This window comes from Scleropages formosus, chromosome 8, assembly GCF_900964775.1.
Source record: "Scleropages formosus chromosome 8, fSclFor1.1, whole genome shotgun sequence".
Classification (NCBI taxonomy): domain Eukaryota; kingdom Metazoa; phylum Chordata; class Actinopteri; order Osteoglossiformes; family Osteoglossidae; genus Scleropages; species Scleropages formosus.
In genome coordinates, this window is record NC_041813.1 from 22,221,879 (window position 1) to 22,245,062 (window position 23,184).

Consider the following 23,184-nt stretch of genomic DNA (forward strand, 5'->3'; position numbering starts at 1 on the left):
AGTGTGAATAATTGCAAAGTGACTAATGGCAGCAATTACTGAAAATTTTTCAACACTCATTAGTATTAACTAAAATGGTTTATTTCAGAATTTTAATGGTGGTAGGAATATGCTGTCGTCTCAATGCTAGAAAAGACTGGGAGTCAATGTCATTCTGTAAATGGAATGGAATGTCAGAAGTGCAGCATACAGCAGTGTTTTGGAGTTTTATGACTTGTGGTGAGGCTGACAGTGCACATGTATACATCTTTCACTTTCCACACCATGGATGTTGCTGTGTTTGTGCTATACGATACCTGCCTGTGCCAGTGCCCATCAAAGACAGATGGTTCCTGCTGAATGCCTTTTTTTTTTTTTTTTTTTCTTTTTTGTCAGAAGTCCCTGGGCCAAGTTCCCTGCAAGAACACAAACAGATAATATCCTCTTTGTGCTCTGTTCAAAAAATCTGCCTCTCTTTATTTTGCCCGAGCATTTGAGGAACACAGGATGGCAACCCTTAGATCGCAGGACCCTTATCTTGCACAGTATCTTGTCATGATCTGTTGTAGTGTGTGGACCCAGGGCGAGTAGCATGGGGCTGGATGCTCTTTCATGTGGGAATTTTTCCAGGGTCTTGGCTTTACTAAGTGAGAAATAAAGACAGAGTAGTGAGATTAATGGGTGAAGGCAGACCACAAAGGTGAGAAGGATTCTTGAAGTGCAAGCTGGCACCTAGACACTGATTTGTACAAGCAGGGCATGGAGATGGCGTTTGGTAGAAAGAGAGAGGGTGAACATGTGTAGCAACCTAGTTTTTGTGTCAGTTGAAGGTATTAGCCTGATGCAGTTATCCAGAGACATTCTTTCAGTTTACACTTCTATTTTAAGTGTGTTTATTACCCAAACAGTTCAATACTCTATTATAATTCTCCACTTAGTCAAGTAAAAGTGAGGAGCTACAGTAGGCGGGTCTAAACAAGGATCAGCGCAACGTATGGCTGAAGTTCCACTTCTACCATAAAGGTGCTGTTGTATCCTTTTGCTGGGAACGTCATCTTTGTTGCTGTGGAGAAATGGAATATCCACACCTACCTGGTGGGACCTGTAAACTGTTTTGAATAAAAGTGGACGCTGCTATTCTTTTTTTCTTTGTTGCTGAGCAATCTTGGCTGATCTTCGGTATGTTGGCTGGTCTTCGGTATGTTGTTTCTTGTAAACATTCTCATTAGCTGTAGGAGATTTATCGTTATTTATGGCATGTAATCAAAATTCCTTAGAGTGGAAAGTGGAAACAGAAGCCAAAAAATGAAAAGTATCACCTACGCATCAAAATAGCTCTGGAGCCCTAATTTCACGGGGCTTCGGGGGACACACCCACCCTAACATCAGAAAACTCTGATAAATCCTCCTCAGTAATTTGTTGAAATTTGGCAACAGGAATATTAATTTGCACTTGGTGGTCTCAAGTGCAACAAAGTGTTCGTTCCAGATGTGCCTATGGACTTGGTGACTTGCTTTTTATGGGAAAGAAGAGCTGTGTTAGTTGGTAATTTGTAGCTTAATTATTGGTTGGGTTCTAAAACTAAGCGTTAAAGTATAGAGCATAATAGTTTAAAAATAATATGTAACCCAGGCAGTAACTTGTCTTTGACGCATTGAGAAATGATCAGACATCATTCGAGGACACAGTACAAACTCATTTCTCTGGAGCAGAACATCCAGTTTTGTGTTTATATCAATGCATAAGACGGCAAAGCCCAAGAATTTAAAAAGATCATAAATATGGAATATCATTTGTTTTTTTGCATGCATTTATTGTCTCTACCAGTCATGAACAAATTACATCCCAAACGACGTGATGTCCCTGAATATAGCAATATCTGTTACAAAAGGTATAACGTTCAAAAAAAGCAGTTCAGATGAATGTAACAATGAAAGACTAACTTGGAATGCAATTGGATTTATGACATATCATACAATACCATGCATTTTTTGGCACAGTTTCTGACATTAGAATTCATCCAGGAGGAGGGGGGGAAAAAAAAAAAAAAAAAAAATCCCATTCGATCACTTACATTTCTGTCAGGAAGCCGAACTCTGATAAAGGCTCTGGGCAGAAGAACCAGTACGTTTGCAAAAATGTAGTGTTGTGCTGTTCCTTTGTCAGTTGATTAATCTCAGTTATATCTCAACAATACAGATTCCTTGCTAAATGGGCTGGAACCTGAGATTCAAACCTATAACTTACTGTACAAAAAAGGCATTACTCAAACCCACATTTCACTGTTTATAACATCCATTATGTACCCATCATGCACAGGAATCAAACCCATAAGTCATAGCTAATGAGGTTAGTATAATAGCCATCATTTGGAGGACTCAAACCCATAACCCTGTGTTCATAAGGGCCATATGGCTCAACTTCACATTACCATGACAGGCACCAAAAGCATGTTCAGGTGAGGCTATCCTTATTTTTAAGGTAGGACAGAGGTGATTTGTCTCAATAATGAGTTTGCTGATGCGACAAGGCAATTTCTGTGCCTGATTTCTTCTCCTTCCTTTAAAATACCCACTGGCAGATCTGAGGATATGTGCCTTTCATGAGGTGGGCAGAAAGAGGCCTTTAAAAACACATGAGCACAGCAATAGCATTGGTTTATAGGGCTGTCTCTATCTGAAGGTGAGCGCAAGGAGAGGAGAAGCCGATGCAGGGAAGTGTTTTTTAAAGCTGCTATTTCCTCTCCAGCCAAAACTGCGGAGATGTTCAAAGAGGGCCGTCGCGGGTCAGGGTGACACACTTCATCTAAACGGACTAGAATCGCTGAATCCAAGAGGAGGAAAAAAAAAAGTCAATCTTTTTATTCTGCTTATAGTTATCTACTTTACTGACTTTTACAAAATTTAGCTTGGTGGCATTTGATTTGTAAAATTGCTTACACATGAACTTTTAAAGTTTGTGGAACCGATTTTGATGTCTGTCACTGCAGTCCATACAAATTCTAATTAGCTTATTATAGGGATAGTTAGTTTTCTGCTTATGGTAAATGGTGGTAAGCTAATGTTCACCTTTGCTTTCGTAACATATTATAAATGGGAACGTTTTGCTCGGAGTGACCGTATTTGTTACATCACTGATTGCATTGTTGAACATACCACCATGCCAGTATGCCGTAGGTGATGGTGCGTATATTTCGGTGCGTTGATTTGGGGTGAATTACTCTGTTGTTGCACACAGGGGTCTCAGAGTTCTTGGGCTATGGGTTCAAAGTGGGTTGGATTCTAGTGAAGTCTGTGTGGAGTTTACATGTTCTCCTAATGTGAATATGTGTGATAGCCCTGTTATTTTGCTCATTTTAAAGCGCTGGTACAGTCCATCCTTGCCATCCGTTTTTCACCATTCACGGGCACCTCAGGGCTACTCTCAGCCATGTGCAGCAGGCAAAAAACTTTGAGACTCCCACCGCACATCATCACAGATGAGCTACAGCAAGGACAGGCTGCTTCCCTGTTGTCACGTCTCTTTGTGTCGAGCATCTCGTAATCCACGTATTTGCAGTTTAACGCTGTTTTTGCTTATTTAATTCATTAATAATGGCATGCGAGCATAGTGCGAGCGAAAGTGTGTTGGCAAGTGGTAGGTAACAAACTAGGTTTGCTTGAGATTTCCATGTCTGCAGCTATGTCTCCCTCTCTTAAGGTAATGCATAAATAAGCTTTTGCTGAGATGTACGTCGCTTTGGACAAAAGCGTCTGCTAAATGAATAAATATAAATGTAGTGTGCCCAAGCGGAAAAAAGAGGCTGTGATTGAGCCTCATCGATGAAATACTAGAGTTGGATAAACTTTGTTCTGGCGTGTCTGTGGCACCGTAGGCCGTGAATTTGGCGTTAATTCATCCACAGTTCATTTGATCCACCATAAAGAAGAAAATATTCGTAGAACTGTGCGTGAATCGGCACCAGAAAGTGCAAAAGGTACACTGTGGCTCGTCATGAGGCATTGGGAAAAAATGTAAAGTCGTTTCCAGGTGTTTTGTAATTTGTGTGTGTGTGTGTGTTTGTGTTTGCATGTGGATGTGTGTCACTATTCATGCATTCATTCAATGTGAGTGAAGGGGTGAGTGAGTAAGTATTGGTACACCAAAAGTCTGTACATACTGTACTATTACAAGGAAAAGTGTCTATTTATGAAATGCACAATATAATAAGAAAGCTGTGTTTTATAAGAAGTGTTCACGAAATGATGAGTTTATGGTCATAGGTAGCAAAAATGGGTTGCGATCAGGGTCGCGCGTGACCCAAAGTCCTTTTCCCCATCAGATCAACGGTTCTACATTTGCATTTTCCGTATTTACAGGGTTTTGTAGGAACATAACCCCCGCAAATAGCGAGGATTTGAGTGTATTTATTTAAAATTGCTTAAGATTTGTTACCATCTCTTTTTTATTGTGAAGCTCTTTGAAAACCTGCATTATTACTGTTATTATTTCATATAATAACACAAACTAATTGTTATCTTGTAATAACATGCAGAAAACCCATGTGTTAAGGGGGGATTCTACTTGTCTCACTGTCATTAGGTCTATTTTGAATTGAAGTTTCTGTTCTCATGAGGTGTTTCTCATAAGTGAGAGCTGACAACTTGTTCTGCAAATTTCAGGATGCAAATTGAATTTGCTGGTAACTCAGAATTCTCATAAAATGAGCTATGATTATGACGGAAGCCTGTGTGCTGACAGTTTGAGTTGCTTGTCTTTCAACTTGAACTGTTCTGGGTTGAAACTCGATGGTTTGGAAGTGTAACAAACCCTTCTGGATCAGAAGATTGCTTTCAGAAAGGTATTTCAGATTTGTGTTTTATGGAAGTAAAAGAACAGGTGGCGCGGTAGCGCGGGTCCTGCTCTGCGGTGGGTCTGGGGTTCGAGTCCTGCTTGGGGTGCCTTGCGACAGACTGGCGTCCTGTCCTGGGTGTGTCCCCTCCCCCTCCGGCCTTATGTCCTGTGTTGCCACGTTAGGCTCCGGCTCCCCGCGACCCCAAATGGGACAAGCGGTTCAGAAAATGTGTGTGGAAGTAAAAGACATGTAATTGCTATTATTCAAGGCACGTATGATGAAAAATTTGGCGACGCTCTGGGATCATTGTGCCGCTGTCAATATCATCATGTTTTAAAATATGAATTAAACCTGAGGGTAAAACGAAGGGTTCAGTGCCTCACTTGAGGACATCTGGTAGCGTAGTGGTCAATGCTACTGCCTTTTGATCTAAAGGTCACTGGATCAATCTTCACCTCTGGGTGTAGTACCCTTGAGCAGGTACTTACCTTAAATTGCTCCAGTAGAATTACCCAGCTGTATAAATGGTAAATAATTGCAACCTTATCACTGTAAGTTTGCTTTGGGGTAAAGTGTCAGCTAAACATTAAATATAGACTCATAAATATGGTCCTTTGAGCCATAGAAGGCAATGTAATAAGGAGCGAGGGACACAAAAAATCTGTCATAAATGAGTAATTTCATCAGGTTATACTGAGATGTGGGCAAGTAGGACTTGACCCTGTCTAACCCCTGGAATGTAATTTGAGCCCATTTCAGCCTGGGAATTGATGCTCTGGCAGGGGAACTTTTCAACTTCTTTAAACTGTTCCAACGCACCTCCTCGTAAAGTTTAATCTAAGGATCGCCGCAACAGGAGTCTGAAAAACTGGATCTCAAATCAACATCAACTTTTGACATGACCCTTTCCTCTCAAAACGTGTAATGCGTATTGCACGACTAAGTACAGTAAATGAAAGTGACAGAGATGAATATACGGCTAATTAAATGCCACTCAACAGATATGTTACAGAAAGCATTCCTCCTCAGTTATTTATATTGGAGGACATTTTTACACTGGTCCATCTGCTCAGAGTAAGCTTCAATGGTTACGATCACTAAATAGCTTTTTAAAGTTATTAATGGCCAAAGGCTACGACTGGACTAAATCACACCATCCCAGCCAATCACAAAAGACTGATCAAAATATGGAAACTAATTTGGTGTCTGATTTCAGTGTTTACATGACCATTAAACAATATTGATTTCTGTGGAGTTTCTTCTTGATGTGACTAGGTTTTATCGTCCACTTTTTTTTAAATTAATTTTCAGGAGATGTTTCCATTACGCTTTGCAGTGTTGTTACTGCTGTAAAGAATGTCATTACAGGCAGCAAGTTAAATCCCAGGGTAAGTTCATAATTGCTTTACTGTCCCCCCAGAACCTTCCCCTATATTTAGATTATACTTTATAAACTAAGATATGGGGGGGGGGAAAAAAAAAACTTATGATTAAGGAAAAACAATGAAAGGGTGATGAAGTCAACGATTGTACATCTTTATGAATATAAGTATGCTTATATAGTATTAAAGTATTCACATCCCATACCTCAGGCAGCATATTCAAGATATTTCTAAATTGAAATTGGACTAAAGTTGCACTGATTTTTTTTTTTTTTTGTATCTTGGTTTGCACTCTGAGGGTGATGCACAAAGCATTCTGGAGATGTTAAAAGAATATTAAAAGACTCCGCATGACACTGTTATGGCGTTAAGGCACAAGGGATTCCCCTTTGTCAACAGTGAGTACCTCCACGTCCGCGCTCCTTCCCATCAGTGACACCGAATTCCACAGCAGTAATGAAACCTCAGTCACACAGCTGTAATTCTCCTGCCAAGAACCCTTATTACTATTGAGAATCTGGTCTTATCTTTGTAAAAGTCAATTTCCCTGTATTTTTCATATAGTCGCACTCTCATACCAGCATGAAACAGTTCACTTCCACAGTGGGTACCTCAAGGGTAACAGGAAAATTTAATTTATAGCTGTAAACATCATTTAGCATCTTGTCACTTATCTCATAGCAAAATAACGTAAAGCTTTGTCAATAGTATTCATATCACTTCACCTTAGACAATACAGTAGTAATAAAACTCTTTAGGTGGTGCTGTACACCTTGCAGCAGATTATAGCAGCAAATTTGACACACAAAAAAAAAGAAAAAACAAAATCCCAACAGAGCAACATGAATAGAATGAAACAGAATGATATAAAAGGATGGGCTAGATAACCGAAGATGAGGAAAAAATGATAAACATCTGCAATGAACAGGTTACAATATGAATAATGAAACAGCATATCTAGAATTATATATAAAAATAGATAATAGCTACAGGCTTTGTGTATTTCTACGTTGGATGGCACAGTAAGATTTATTTTTCTAGAGAAAATATGGTCTGTTCTCAGCATGATGAATTGGACAGCATAGCCAGTTATGTTGAAGTAGATTAGCATGCTGCTCAGCCAAAGAGTGTACACAAGATGCTCATATTCCCTAGTGATTATGGGGTGGTCAGTGGGCAAAGGGGGTCAGGTCACTGAGTGTCCCACTCCAACTGGCCTTTTCAGGGAGACTCAGAGAATGGGACACTTGTATTGGCATTTGCTGTACATTTGATTTGTGGCTGCAGAAGGACTCAGATAATCATTATAGCTCCTTTCTATCTCATGTTCACATTTATTCATTTCGCAGACAAAGTGACTTTCAATGAACTCTGTGTAGTGTTATCAGCCCACACACCTTATTCACCGCAGTGCCTTACACTGCTAGATACACCACTAGGTCACTCATCCATACATCAGTGAAACACGCTCTCTCTCGCTCACACTCTATGGGGGAGCCTAAACGGCATGTCTTTGGACTGCAGGAGGAAACCAGAGCACCCAGTGGAAACCCACACAGACAATGGGGAGAACATGCAAACTCCACACAGACTGAGTGGGGATCGAACCCATGTCTTCACACACCACCCAGGTGCTGTGAGACAACAGCACTACTTGTGCCACCCTAAACATATCTGCTGTGAGCTGGTGGTAGTACTCCCTTGGAAGGGTGCGGTTCAGTTGATGGACAACTTCCTACTGCCTTCCCCTGCCTTGCCTTAAAGGTATAATGAGGGCCAGCTGCTGCCACTTCAGGGACTGTCAAGAAGGACTTTAAGTGTGGACCAGTGAGCTTGGTGGGATTTTTGAGTTTGGTTATTTAACAATTCTGTGAAATTTTAGTGCCTTTGTCTTGGCCATGAGTTCACCTCTGTCCTGCGATTTATGCTTGTTACACATGTAGGTGGTTACGTGTGTGGTATCACTTGTGCCGTTTGCACACCTATGTAATTCTGAAGGTAAGGTGTACATTTGTGGTTGTAGCTGTATGTTTTGTGCTCCCTGTCTTGTATCATAATTTACCATACCAGTCAAAAATTTGAGTACTCTTGTTAGGAATGAGGATTGCTTTATCTTGACTCTTGACAACTAATTGGTACTAATTGTATTTCCACCCTTGTTTAAAGGCTCTAATTTGACAATGGAATCTGCTGCTATAAGACTGGAATGACTTGTCATTTTTAGCTTCCCTGTAGTCCACGCCAGATGAACAAGTAGCTGGTGAAGCTGTGGTGTTTTGAAAGTTCCTGTGGCACGGATAGTCCGCATATGCGCGCCAACTTCCTTTAAAAACACACACACACACACACACACACACACACACACACACACTTTCTGAACCGCTTGGCCCATACGGGGTACCGGGGCCTAACCCGGCAACACAGGGAGAAAGGCCGGAGGGGGAGGGGACGCACCCAGGATGGGACACCAGTCCATCGCAAGGCACCCCCAAGCGGGACTTGAACCGCAGACCCACTGCAGAGCAGGACCCGGTCCAACCCACTGTGCCACCGCACCCCCCTATTCCTTTAAAAATATTCTGCCATATACCGAAACATGGCCTTAAGTGTCATATTAGTGTCTTCTGAATTGTTAGTCTGACAGAATTACTGGATGAACAATACAAGTTTGGTTTGACATTTATGCTCGCAATGTGAAGTGAAACGAATCCTCTAATTTTATGCTCAGAAAAGAGGGGGAAGTACTTGTGTTGCTGAGAATACTATTATAAGCAGTTTTTACTAGTATATTTGTTTATTGACTATTTTCCACATAATTAGTTGCATAATCTTTTCTGTACTTTTTCCAATGGTGAGAATTTGCAACAACTTAAAATTGTTCTGACGGTTCATTAGTTTTACACTATCAAGGGAAGTAAATCATTACTTCTTTAAACAGCTGACTGAAATACAGTTTAAGTCAGTTGGTATATTAGTTGGGTTGGTCATCTTGCGATGAACCACATTTGACTGACTCATGTTTACAATAAACGTATGAAGATGTCAACAGCCTGGTTCGCCAGAACAGAGGACTCTGACTCAGCTTTTCTGCATTCAATAGCCTTTATTCCAGGATTCTCAGGCTTTTAGAGGTATTGCACAGAAGGAATGAGCACAACCTTGGTTTGTGGTCCCGTCTCTTGCCGGTCCCTTCTCCGTGTTAAGCAGGCCTTTAAATAGGGGAGTCATGGCAGTTAGCTGTGTAGTAACTGTAAAGGTGTGTGTTGTGTGGGCTACCTATGTGCCACAGAGAATATGCGTTATTTTAAAAATCTTTCTTAAATAGGTGGTATGCACTTGCATGTTATTGATGTCCTTTTCTGTGAAGGATACACAGAATAGTTTGACTATATCACCTGACATTCTGGAAAATACCCATGGTAATCACACACACACACACTTTCTGAACCGCTTGTCCCATGCGGGGTCACGGAGAGCCGGAGCCTAACCCGGCAGCACGGGGCGTAGGGCCGGAGGGGGAGGGGATACACCCAGGATGGGACGCCAGTCCGTCGCAAGACACCCCAAGCGGGATTTGAACCCCCGACCCACCGGAAAGCGGGACCTGGTCAAACCCTCTGCGCCCCCTCCCCCGGTAATCACAACTCTAAAATTTATTGCGATTTAAATGTATTTGGAGTATGACTACATTATGACACTGGGAGATGGAAGGCTGTGTGAAAATGAATCTTCCTTCATATGCCATGCTTATGCATTCATCTTCTATTTTATGGTCTAAAACATATTTTTGGGAATAGTGCCTAGCGTCAGAGGTCCCACCTGTAAGGTTGTTGTTCCGTGGGTCGTTCCGTCTATTCTTTCAGTTTGCTGATACGGTCTAAATTCTGTGACAGTCAACTCTACGCTACATGCTGCTTATTTCCTCCCACATACAGTTCTGACGAATCAGAACCAGTGAGTACGGTAAATATAAACTACACCTGAAGCAGATTCAGTCCTGTTCTAAGGAACAGGTGTACTTGATAAGTGACTTGTAAAAGAAATCAAAATATCTATGTATTGCATAGATGGGGGGAAGATATTGGCGAGGGTCATTGAGACCACCTAGGCTGAAATGAGTCGTGATTTTCACGCTCGCGGCTGCTTTGCAGCCCCTCTCCGCAGCTCCTCTCGGTAAAGCGGTTTGTCCCCTTTCTCTCCGAGAGGTGGGATATGCAAAACAACAGAACAATAGCGCAGCTTCAAATGGCAGCTAATCAGGAAAGGCCAAACAGGACTTTGATGAATAATTGTGGAGTCGGACTCATTCTCTGCCATTTCCTCCAATCATGCTGTATGAGCTCAGGTTGCTCATATGATCCCCGCAGCCTCCTTGATAAAAATAGCTGTAAAAGACAGATATAATGTGTGGGGTTGATAGCAGTGTCCTGCTGTGTGTAATAAAAAGAGAGGGGGGGAAAAAAGTAGTCTGTAAGAAGTCCTCCTGACCTCTGCAGCTGGCTGGATTTCACGTCTTGCAGGCTACCTGCTGTGAGAAGAGGCGTGACAATTTTTCTGACGTGCTTCCGCACTGTGTGTGTGTGTGTGTGTGTGTGCGTGTGCGTGCACGTGCAAACTGGGTTTTTAAGAGAAGCGAAGCATGTCCTGCGACCGGGCTTGACATCAGGAAGTGAAGAAATTGTTTATTGGCTGCCAAAAGTAATTAATCTTCCTCTCTATAATAATTAATCGGATTATATCCCCACATGATGCCTCTAGTCTGATCTCTTGTCTCCTGCTGTTCTGAGGGGAAGTGGAAAGGCAAGAGGGAGGGGCTGGAGGTAACGGGGAGGTGTAGTATAGCTGTTTGTACTTTTGTCAGTGGTACTTCTGCTGGTATTCAGTATTTCTGTTCAGACAAATTGTCTGAAAAGATATGGTTTTATCCTGCTGATTTTACCAGGAGGGGATGCGGTGGCACGGCAGGCTTGGCCTGTACCTGTTTGCTGGTGGGTCTGGGATTTGAGGTCTTCTTGGGGTGCCTTGCAGTGGACTGGTGTCCCATCCTGGGTGTGTCTCCTCCCCCTGCAGCCTTGTGCCCTGTGTTGCCGGGTTAGGTTCCGGTTCGCCACAACCCCGCTTGCAACAAGTGGTTTCAGGCTGTGTGTGTGTGTGTGTGTGTGTGTGTGGGTTTTTTTTTTTTTTTTTCCTCCAGTTTGGTATCCCTCTGTCCAGTGGCAAAATGATGGCAATAAAGTCAAGGCAAGTTTTTCTGAAAAGATGGGTTTTTTTTTTTATTTTTTATTTTAAATTTTATTATATCAGAGCTTAGTTACATCAGCCAAAATACATAGATGCCTGGTATTCAGAAGCTGTAAGTTGCGGTAGCTGTATAACTGTCCCTGATCGGTTATACGTTTGCGCTGCTGTGTTTGTGTTTATTAAACATAAATTGGTGGCAAGGCAAAAAAAAAAAAAAATGTGAAATGTTAAGCTAGTTTTACGAGAACTGATTAAACATCAACCAGTGTCTGAAAAGCAGAGCTACTTAACCTACCACTCTTTTTATTGGAAGACAATGCCACTTAACATATTCTTAATGATTAAAGTCCTTTTCTTTCACTTTTCTTAAATGGTGGTTGAGGAAGGAAAGAGTTCATTGCATCATTTAACCTTTTCAGTGATACGTTTGTCTTGTGTGATCTGGTATGTTAATGTGGTTCAGGTTTGATTGGGGGAGACTTGACTCTGTCTATAAATGTCACTGTGTGAGATGGTTTAGAGTTTAATTAACAGACCTATTCACATGGCTGCATAAATATAGTACCAGTTGGAAGTCCACTTGATGGAGATTAGTTTTTTTTTCCCCTCCTCACAAGGTATCTGATTTTACTTTAAATGTATTCAACACAGTACTCATATTGCTCAGGTATTGCATAAATAATTATGCTGTCCTTACAATGATGTCTTTCCGGGATGTGCTGAGACTTTTGACAGGTTACTACAAATATTCGCATGCTGCAGATCGGCAAAAGCACAGCCGTGCGCGCGTTCACCCGCTCCCCGAAGTTGTCCGTACAGCATCAGGCACATTTGCTCGCGTGCACAAAGAGATCCAGACATTGACACGGAAAGCACAAATGCAGGCAGTCACGCAAGCTCTTGTGTTCCGCTCACATTTCATATCAGCTCTTGTCACATAAGAGCTCCCAAGTTGACGTATTATTTCACTCGCATCACAGCTCTGCAACCCCAGCTCTTACCTATTGTATATATGCTGGGATCTGCTCTCATATGCCAAACATTTTAAGTGCTGAATGGAGTTGAGGAACATACTCGGTCTATATAGTCACTACTCTTTCTTATTTTATATGTGTTACATTGCATACTAATATAGTGTATCTAATATATAATTACACTGTTTAAATTCAGTCATATATGATTAGTGTTGAGTCCTTTGCTGTTTTTTCAGCACGTGATAAAAGATGTACATGTTCTGATTGCAACCGATGCCCCGTAAACTTTATGCTGAAGACTTTCAGTTTGTTTTTCAATAATTAATCAAAAGCGCATATGAATACGCGCTTTGCCGTGACATGTAGTGTTCCCATTTGGTCTTTGCTCACAGTCGTGCAATGATGGTGTTGTAAAATTTTCTGGCGTGTGCTACGGGGGAACTAGCCAGTGTCACGAAGGCTTTTTACGGTGTCAAACCTCAGCTCTCGTTCGTGATTTGTGGCAGTCACTGATAATGGAGGTACTGCCCAGAGGTTGTAAATCACCCAGGAAGTACAGCTTTAATAAGCTGCCACATTTTTTTTTTTTCCCCTCCCAATTTTATGTTTTACAATGATTCTTCTTTACTCTTTTTTTTACCCTCTTTCTCGGTGATAAGTTTGCCACAACAGTGATGGTGGTACACTTAACAAATCTCAAATTCCCACTGAAGAACCCATTAATAGAAATTTAGAAAGTCAGAAAGGACTGTGATGAACAGAAAATTTGTTATACTTCTGTATCCTTATGATGTTTGTGACATCACTGCAGCCAATATTGTTTTACTAATTCTTCAATTACATTCCATAATTCCTAGTCCAAATGAAAGCTTTATTTAAATAAAATAAGGACAGCAAGAGGACTGGAAATTATTTTTTTGCCTTCTGAAAGGTAAACATATTCCTGTGAAATAGGTGACATCAATAAATACTAATCATAATTACATTAAGGAAATTAAACAGATTATTATATACATTAGAAAGTAATGTAACGGTCATTTCTGATTCCCGAACGAGCCGCTGGGGAAATGGTTTGTGGGAATATGGAACAGCTGAAAAAGTTTCTCACTGAGGGTAGCAGTCAAACTAAACAAAATGATTTGCGTGTGGCCATATAGTATAATGCTCAAACCTGGATTTCGTTTGTGATTGCAGCTGAATAGAAACACATCAAGTATTACAGAAACCAAAAAAATATATGTATGTGTTACCAGCAGTATTCAAAGGAGGACTGTTTGAACATTGAGAGGTAACCCAGCTTTACACAACTATAATTCATCTAAAAGATGAATTACAAAATTAATGAGCTCAAGCTTATAAACCTGTAATAACACTCGTTATGCTGCCTGAATACTATTTTTTTGTTGTCTGTTATATTAAAATTATGATACTTAATGTTTCAAGTCTTCACCTTTCCTAAGTCCTTAATTACTTTATTTGCGAACTGAGTTTTTTTTAATTTCAATTATTTTATTTTTTTTGGTGAAATTATACTGTAGAATAATTCAACAGGTATAACATTGAGAATTTTAGCGGTCTTCATGTATTTACCAGAATAAAGAGAAACTGTTGTATTTTTCCACGTGATTACATGTAGGAACTAGAAAATGACAATTTTATTATATTTCTACAGTGCAAGATGAGGTACATGAGGTAGTTAAAATTGCTGTATATTGCTATGGGTATGAAGTGAAAGGTATAGTTACAGTATGCCTGCCAAAGTTCTCGCAGACATGTGGCGTTTGTGCACGAGTTCAGTGCTTGATGCTCCTGCCCAAAAGCCCTTTTGCACTGCCTTCTGCCTACAAAATCACTCTTGGGGCATGTTTCAGTAAACTCTGTGCAGTGGAGTTACTTCCCTTCATTACCGGACTTCAACTGGAAGAAGGCCGCAGGACTGATTACAGTGCTACTGAAGGCAACACTCCTGCATGCACCTGTGTGTGTGTGTGTGTGTTTTGTTTGTTTAATGCCATAGTGGGTCATGTATGGTGCACAGGTCAGCACAGTCACGCATCACAATAATTATTGGCTGGGGACGCAGTATGCTCCTGCTGTTGAGTACACCCTTAGCTCCCCCTGCTGTGGACTCATCTGATCTGGTGGCATTCACCCTGCAGAGCTGCTCCACATGCAGTGGACTTTCTCAAAATGGAATATCTGCACTATTATTCTTTGTCCCATAGAATAATATGGAGAAGAAAAGAAAGGACTGCCGATGTATCCGTCCTCTCATGCTTGTTGGATCAGTAGAGAAAGCTCTTCTGGTTTAGTTAAAACAAGTTTGGTCCATTGCAGGGAAGGGGATACTATTGCAGGGGACAGTTCCCTTCTGACAATATGCCACACCGAAGGCCTGACTGTTTGCTGATTATTAAAACACTGCTGTTATGATCAAAAGACTAGATGTTTTTGCAATGGGACCAATTTAATTCCATTCATAATTCCATCTTGCCACATGAATTTTATTTGCAGGGATTCCTTTGGGGAAGTCCATTTATAACAATAGGTAGAAGAGAAACTTTAGTGTTCAGTTATGAGAAATATCACACATTTATTAAGAAAAATATTACACCAGTGTAATTTTCGGTTGGTTTGAGTGCTCATCGTGCACAGCTCTGTCCCTCAGGTGATATATAGTCAACAGAACATAGGGCTATGATGGTGAATGTCTACTAGTTGATCTAGTCTAATGTCCAAGCTGCAGATTTACAGAATAAATCACCAACCGTATCACTGTGTCACTGTGCTCTTTCTACCACTGTGTTTAACTGAACAAGATATCATCCCTTAAGCATGTTTCACAAGTTGGTTTACAGTGGGCATTCTATACGAAACAGCTTCCTTCCCGTTCCTGGGTTGGGGAAGCAACATGTTGGTGTATATTGCTACACCTTAAAGCAGGATGTAATGCATTTTGAGCTTTGAGAAAATCGTCAGATTTTAATATAAATTCAATATATCCCTATGGGAAATATTTAAATGCTGTCATTTCGTAACACCTCTCTTTCCAATAGTGTCAGCCTGTTAGAGGTACGCCTCTTCATCTGAAGCCTATTGTGGCAGTGTGTCCTCATGGCTGTTTACCATCTCAACTCTTTCTTTTTTCTTGACCTTTCAGTCTTTCCTCATCATTCCGGAAGCGAGAAGACGCCAGGATGTCGTATGGATCTATCGACGGGGGTGCCTTTGGGACTCGGAATCCTTTTAGGGGCCCGGCAAGACAGGGCTACCAACCCGTAGGTAAAGACCCATATTTAGTCTGTTGTTACATGGTGTAAAAGGTACCTGTGGCCTTAACAAAGTAAAAGTGTTGGTGTTAAATGAGTGCTGGGGAAAGGTGCATTGTTCCTGTTGATCTACCTATGACAGAATTGATTACCAGCCTGCCTTTGTTGTGTGGATGTTGGAAAACCTTTGGGGAATGAGAAACCCTGAAGTCTTAGCTCTGCTAGAAGTGGTTGAGGAACTCAGCTGTGATCATGGTCAGACTGCAGCGCTGCGTTGCTGTCCATGGCTTCTGCAGCAGACAAAGTCAATTGGATCGTGGTTTGGTTTTGAGCGGCCAGAGGTCACCTAGGGAGCTGAATACGGCAGTCGCTTTATAGGGATTGCAGTTCGGAGTTTGTTGTCAAGGGTGACTTGAAACCGAACTTGGAAAGGTCAGAAGCCTCCCGACTGCAAAAGTCAGTTTTGACCCACAGAGATGATGATGATGATGATGATTGGCAGTACACCTGTGAACCAAAGCATTGAGAGATCAGCTTGTAGTGCAAATCGTGTCTTTCGCTGTGATTTATTTCAAGTTGAACCTGATCTGTTTCTGAAGCAGTTTGGAATATAATATCAGCTGTTCCGTAAAAAATTTACACACAACCTCAGAGAGACTGTAAATATGGGTTGCTGGGATTTGGGCTGACATTTTTTCCAGTACTCTTTGCCATTTAGTCTCTTAATTCACACCTTGGGGCTTTCGTGATTAAATTTCAGTGTTACGAGCAAACTCTTTATTCAGCATCATTCCCCTTGAAAAGACACACCATGTAAAGTCCTTAAGATAAAATTGAGGAACACATTTTATATTACAATTAATCACCCAATCAGCACCTTTAGCTAACGCTTGAAGGCTCTGTATGAGCAGAATTTGTCAGATTTGTTTTACCAGTTTGATTTCTTCCTGGTCTGCACATTTTACAAGTACTTGTCAAGCATAAATGTGCAAGTGTGCAAATCATCTTAACAGCATTCAGCAATTCAGCAAACGTTCAGCAGTCTGGCATATGTAAGTATATTCACATTGAACCTGCAGCACAATATTTAAAAATAAAGCTAAACATTTTAAAGTAAAAACTACAGCATTTTTCACCATGTCATGCTGCAAACCTGGAACAGGGTATTGTGGAAATTAAACAATGAGATTTTATATAATTAATTTTACAATTAAATCATTTCTGACACAAATTATGAAAATGACCCCATAAAACCCTGTGTAAGTCCTGAGCCTGTGCAGTCTGGGCCTTTTGTTCCACTGTTTTCTATTTGTATCATTATTTAGCTGATTTCATTTTACAAGGCCACTTGAAATTTTAGCTTTTTTATGCTTGGCAATTCAGAATTATTTATCCATATATGCAGTTTGGCCATTTTCGCTGAAGGAATTCAGCCTAAGTTCTTTCCTTAATGGTAGTAAAGCAGAAGCAGGGATATGAACCCAAGTCCGTCAATTGCCGAATGACAACTCTACTATTATACCCACTGCCCCACTGTAGGGACTCTTGTCATTGTGGAAACATCAGAATAATGAATTAGGAGACACATTGTGACGGTCCTTTTCTTTTTATTCCTGTTTTTGTGGCTTCTGACACATTCACCTGTACTCCACATGACATATTGCAGGGTTTCTGAAAAAGCTCCTCCAACACTGACAATTACACTTGCGCTGATTTGCGGTGCCATGTTAAACTGTAAAGCGTCGATGCTCAGATGTGACTCTGGCGAGTTAAATGTTTTTTTTACCTTTGCATGTGTTGTACTTCTGCTCTGCACCACTTACAAGGTGCTGTGCACAAAAGAAAAGAACACATAAATGAATAAATTTAAGTCCGATGAAAAGGTGATCGAAAAGCTCCTCGCGATGCTTCTGCTCTCAGGAGCAATGACCTAACTTGTGCTTCGCATTTCATTTGGACTACAAGGTCCTGGTTACCAGCTGTGGCCTCGACACGGTTGAGGCCTTGGGGTACAATCGCTGACGGTTGCCCTAGCTTCCCAGCATCACTCCCCCCCCCGGATGTCATCTCCGTGCCTTCTAACACACACTTCCACATCCATCCATCTTAAACCTAACCTGTAACCAATGACCGCAAACCCAGGTCCAACAACCAGAGCTCCATTATGAACTGTGAAGATTCATCTAACCTTGAGCTTAACGCTGCCCCAGCCACGAAGCCCACAGCTCCATGATGAACCCTGAAGGATCACCTCTCACCCCTTACCCGTAACGTCTACGGGACCCAGAGGAGCGGAAGAGATCTCGCACGGGATGCTTCCACAGGTTGTAAGAGACACGTGGACTTACCCACGGACATGCACAAGAGACCAGCACCACTCGGCGGCAGAGACCTAGGTCCCTCGCCAAGCATCCCCACACCCCGTTGTCCTTCCTTCTGTTGGCGCTCTCCCCACGGAGATGAAAGGCAGCTGCCAAACGGCACCATTAGAGCGGGCCCTTTGATCAGCGCGGTCCCGGCCGTATCCGCAGGGCCCGAGCGCACGGCAAACACAAGCGCTGCCTGTCGGATTTATTCCGCGGCGCGTCTCGCTGCGCCGCGTTTGAACCCGGCTGAAGTGCGGCTCTGGGATGATCAAAGGGAAGGTTAAGTCTCTAATGGAGATGTCTGTCGGGCTAATCTTTCTCCACCTCCTGCCAAAACCTCTCAACCCCATCCAGCCTCTCTCTGTCTGCGTTTCCTTCTGCCGGCGGAGCTGTCGGAACCGGCGCCTCACCGAGTTGACGACAGACGTTCTGGAGTGTCGAATGCAGCCGAGACGCACGGCACCTCTAACGCGCACCTCGGCAAGAGGGACTCCGCGGTCTGCCACCAATTGTGTGTGCGATGGTGAAACTTGACGTTCGTCAGGTAGCGATGACTAGAACCGCTGCCTTTGGGCACAAAGGTTGAGTCCCACTTCTTCCTGTATTCCCCTTGATCGAGGCATTTACCCTAAAACTGCTCCATTAAAAATGACCCAGCTGCATAAACGGGTAAATCAAGTAGCTTAACACTGTGACTTGTTTTTGAAGAAAAGCTTCAGCTAAATGAATTAATGTAAATGTTATAACTGAAGCTCTGGGATGCCTCTTGGAGCAGTAATTTCCACCTTTCGCCTCAGCCGGGTACGATACGAGAAGCGGTGCCGGTTGCTTGTTTCATTAATCGGAAGGTTTGAGCAGTCTGCCCGGTTCATCTCCATCCTGTGTTTTGGCTTGATGGGCAAGTGAGGTAGACATGTCCTCATTAGGAAAGACCTGGGAGACTGGGGCGCATCTAATAGGGAGAAGGGCTTCGGGAGCCGGACAGCTGGGCGCTCCTTCAAGGAGGCTCTAAGTGGCCTAATGGAGACCATGCCGGGCAGCGGCGTGGACGCAGCGCCGGCCGATCGAAGGCTGCGTTTCGCGGACCCGCTCTCGAGGCCGGAGCATGCGGAGCCCAGCGAAGTCGAAGTTAGCGCTGCTCGAGGCGATTACGCTTTCTGTAGGAGCTCGGCAGCAGAGGATGGCCCACCTTTGAAGATTATGTATTAGTGCAATGAAGAGCAGTCAGGATGTCTGGGGGGGATTTGTGTTTTGTTTTTCTTTTCCTTTGCTCCCTTAATTGATCGATCCTGAGTCAAGTCACGTCTGACACATGAACCGCAAAATTTTCAGAGGGAGACTCTGAGTGAAATGCACAAAGTCTTTACAAAGTGTTGTGTGTTTTTTTTTTTTTTTTTTTTTTTTTTTTTTTTTTTTGGGGACCTCATCTCACAGTAAGTTATAGAGGTTTATATTCCATGTTTATCTGTGTTTTTTGTCTGTCTGTTCATCCATTTGTGACAGATATTTTATGTTGATACTGAGTGGTGTGAGTAATAAGCAATGTGTTGAGAAAAAGGAAGAAAAACTTTTTTTTTTCCCTCCTTGACTATGTGCATCATGTGTACTATTTATATTTTTAACGCTGAACATCTGCTTGTATATGTATCGGTTTTCACTGAAGGAGGCTTTAGGTCAAAAAAAAATTGCATTTGGTTTCTAGAAAAGATGAATAAGACTTTCAAAGGGGGGAACCGAAAGCTTTCGTCTGTGGTGTGTGTTTTTTTTTTAAAAAAAAAAAATACTGATTTAATTAATGTGGTGTCTGATTATTTTGCATTAGCTTTCACATTTATTTAAGCACTTGGTCAAGTACAGGAACAAAATACACGCACATTTTCTGAACCACTTGTCCCATAGGGGGTCACGGGGAACCGGAGCCTAACCCGGAAACTCAGGGCGTAAGGGGGAGGGGACACACCCAGGATGGGACGCCACTCCATCGCAAGGCACCCCAAGCGGGACTCGAACCCCAGACCCACCAGAGAGGAGGATCCGGTCCAACCCACTGCGCCACCGCACCCCCAGGAACAAAATGACACATGAAAAATGTTTTTTTCCTTTGTGTTTAGAGTTGTTCTTCCCCTGTAAGCCTAATAATAATACCAATAATAGTTGTCTTCTTTCTCTGTGTCTCTTGAGGTGATCCTCTCCCTGAAGTCAGCACTCCGGGGTTATCGTGCTTTTTTTTTTTTTTGTCACTTTCAGCTGCGCTCTCCTCCAAGTAAAGTCTGAAAAGTAGATAGGAACCATTTCCATACCCCGTTGCAGCTGGCTTTCCTGAGCGACTTTCTCTCTGTCTTCAGCTTAGAGCTTGGTTGAACTTCTGAATTTAAATTTACTTCAGAATTAATTTCCAGCAATTGTTTGCAGTCTACCTCCTTTGAACGAAGAGATTCGCTTCAAGAAATATTCATGTCCTGCACACAACAGATCAATACATGCCCTCGCTGTATTATTCGAGGAGGCGAAAAGAGGGGAGTTTGAGGTCTCTGCAAACCCTTTGTGTCGCACAGCGTATTTGCGGAGCAAACAAAGGGGTTCATTAATTCAGCCTCAGCGTGACGCTGCCGCCGTTTCCACCTGCTCTTCGCTCCGGTCTGGCTTGCTTTGCTTCGCTGTCCTGGATGTCACCTTTCAGGGTACATTTAGAGTGGTGAGGTAGTGTCAGTGGTACCAGGGTCGGCCTGAGATCATCATCTCTCACAGAAGGATGTTAAAACAAGAGCAGGAATAGGAGGAGGAGAAAGAAGGTGAGGGGTTTCCCCAACTTGCATATTTTTTTTTTTTTTTTTTTTTTTTTTTTTTTTTTTAAAAATTAATATTTCATCAGCGGTGACTTGCGTGGGTTTGTAACCCTGTTCGTCGTCACCATCTGGCTCACTCTCTCCCTCTTTATATAACTTCCTGCGCGCCACACAGCCGCCTGTCCGCCCCCTCCGCCACACGCGCTCACGCACACACACACACACACCAAGACATTCAAATGTTTACTGTATCCGAAAGGCTAACGGAGCAACACACCATATATACGCTTGATTCATCACGGACATGCAGATGCACTGAGACACTGCTGCGAGATGAAATTCATCTTAAACGCCATGACCGAAGGCCGACGGAAAAACGCCCAGCGCGAAGGCACACGCTGTACGTTTCGTACACGCACACGTGTACAAGCGCAAGGAAAGATCTGGGCCACTCGAACCTGTTCTCTCCTCCGCTGTCTTTCGCGGTTAAGGGATTCAGCTGCTGCAGTACAGGCAGGGTTATGTTTGCGCTTGTGTGTTGCGGGAGGCGATGGGAACCCCCATTCCAACATCCCAGCACGCCTCCAAGGGCGATGAGAAGGGAAGGCGCTGCATGGCGTGTGGGCAGCCGTACTGCGTGGCGCTCAGCACGCCCCGGCATTCGCCCGTCACTTTGCTCCCGGAACGAAAATAGACGAGGCCCGGGCGTTCGCCTGCGGTTACTGTGACCAGAACGCATGGCTCAGTGGGCACAGCGATACTGCCAATGCAAATGTGTGCACCAGCTTCTGTCGTAGCACCCGCCTGATCCTACCACCAGAAAGGGTTTTGCTAATATTTGCTTGCCTCTCGGAAGCTTTTGTCCACACTGTAAAAAGGTGGCGGCTCAGTACGAGAGAGTATTTAGATAAAACAAGATGTTAAAATTCTTAAAAAAAAAAAAAAAAAAAAGTATATGATATTTAGTTTTGATGCGTCGTCTTCATTACATTTAGCTGATGCTTTTCTCCAAAGTGACTTGCAGTGTTAAGGCACCTGCAATTATTTACATATGTATAGGAGCTAGGTAATCTTACTGGAGAAGTTTAGGGTGAGTGTGTTTCTCAACGGTATTAGAGCTAGAGGTGGGATTCAAACCTGCAACCTTTGGGGCCAAAAGCAGCAGCTCTAACCACTATGTTACCATGTGCCCCCTGTAATGCATAGAATAATATATGGTGTATTTAGTTCACTTTTGAAGAAAAGTATCATCTCTATTTCTTTAGTGTGCAGATTGCATGGTGAAAGATTTTCCATAATAAATAACATTTCACATTATTTTTGTGTTTGCAAACGCAAAGGTTACTTTCACGGTTCAGGTGCAGTTTGCACGACTGGCTTTCCATCAGAGCCTATGAGACTGGGCACCAAGCACGATAGGAGAGCAGCTGGGCAGCTTAACCTGGACAGACCTCCCGACCTCAGAGATCTTGCTTCCGCTGTCTTCAGCATCCCTCCAACATCTGCCAGAACAAAGATTCCCTTCCCATTCAGAGAGGAGCTTGTCTTCCATCCTCACAGACAGATGCTCGCCCCTTTTTTTTTTTTTATTTTTTTAATTAGCCGAAAGCTGTTGCGTTCTGACCGCAGGGTAAAAACGAGGCTGACTGCTCGTTTTCGAGTGAGGGTGATTGATTACTCAGCATCTGCGTGTGTTTGATATTTTTTCCCATTGCGCGGATAGTTTCCACACATTATCGCATGATCTCAGTCAAATTCATTCATGATTCATATGCGGCGTGGAACAGTAACGTGCAAGGGGCCGCCTGTCCTGCAACGCCGTGGAAGTGTATCTGTTAATATCGAAGCGCAAAGCCTGCTGCGAGTGACAAGGAGGTGAAAGATGACGACGACGATGACATTTCAGGCTCGGACGCATCGAGGAAGACGACGTGGCGAAAATTTAACACGGCTCCAGCAGAGGGCTGAGAAATCCATCTCTCGCTCTTGCACGCCATTTTCTGCTCTTGTGCCGATACTCTCTTCCTTCTACCCATCATCTATGTCTGTTCATTTCTCTCAGGCTCTTGTATCCTTCTCTACTCCCTCCCATCCACTGCACTTTCCGGATTCTGAACATACATTTTCCTGCGCTGCTTAGTGATGCGTTGGAGTGACGAATGAGCACGTGTGATTTGGGGTGTCCCCACAATGTTCTCATCCACCATGGGGGGTCAGGTGGCTTCACACATGTCCTTTTAAGCCATGCTTCTTGGGAATCCTGGCGATAGGCTTTGCTGTGGCTTGAGGGCTGGTGGTACATCCCGGCTGCTCGGTTCCACAGGTAGCCGTCGTCCCCGGACAGGAGAGACG

The 23,184-nt window shown here is 42.8% G+C and overlaps 1 protein-coding gene across 3 annotated transcripts in view; it reads left to right on the forward strand.

The window, feature by feature from the left end:
- tsnare1 (T-SNARE Domain Containing 1) overlaps positions 1-23,184 on the forward strand; it is a 148,488-nt gene that overhangs the window by 13,994 nt on the left and 111,310 nt on the right. For all 3 annotated transcript variants that reach the window (XM_018756973.2, XM_018756974.2, XM_018756975.1), the window contains exon 2: positions 15,572-15,693. In XM_018756973.2, the coding sequence (XP_018612489.1) occupies positions 15,609-15,693 (85 nt within the window). In that variant the 5' untranslated portion in view covers positions 15,572-15,608. The remainder of the gene's footprint in view (positions 1-15,571; positions 15,694-23,184) is intronic.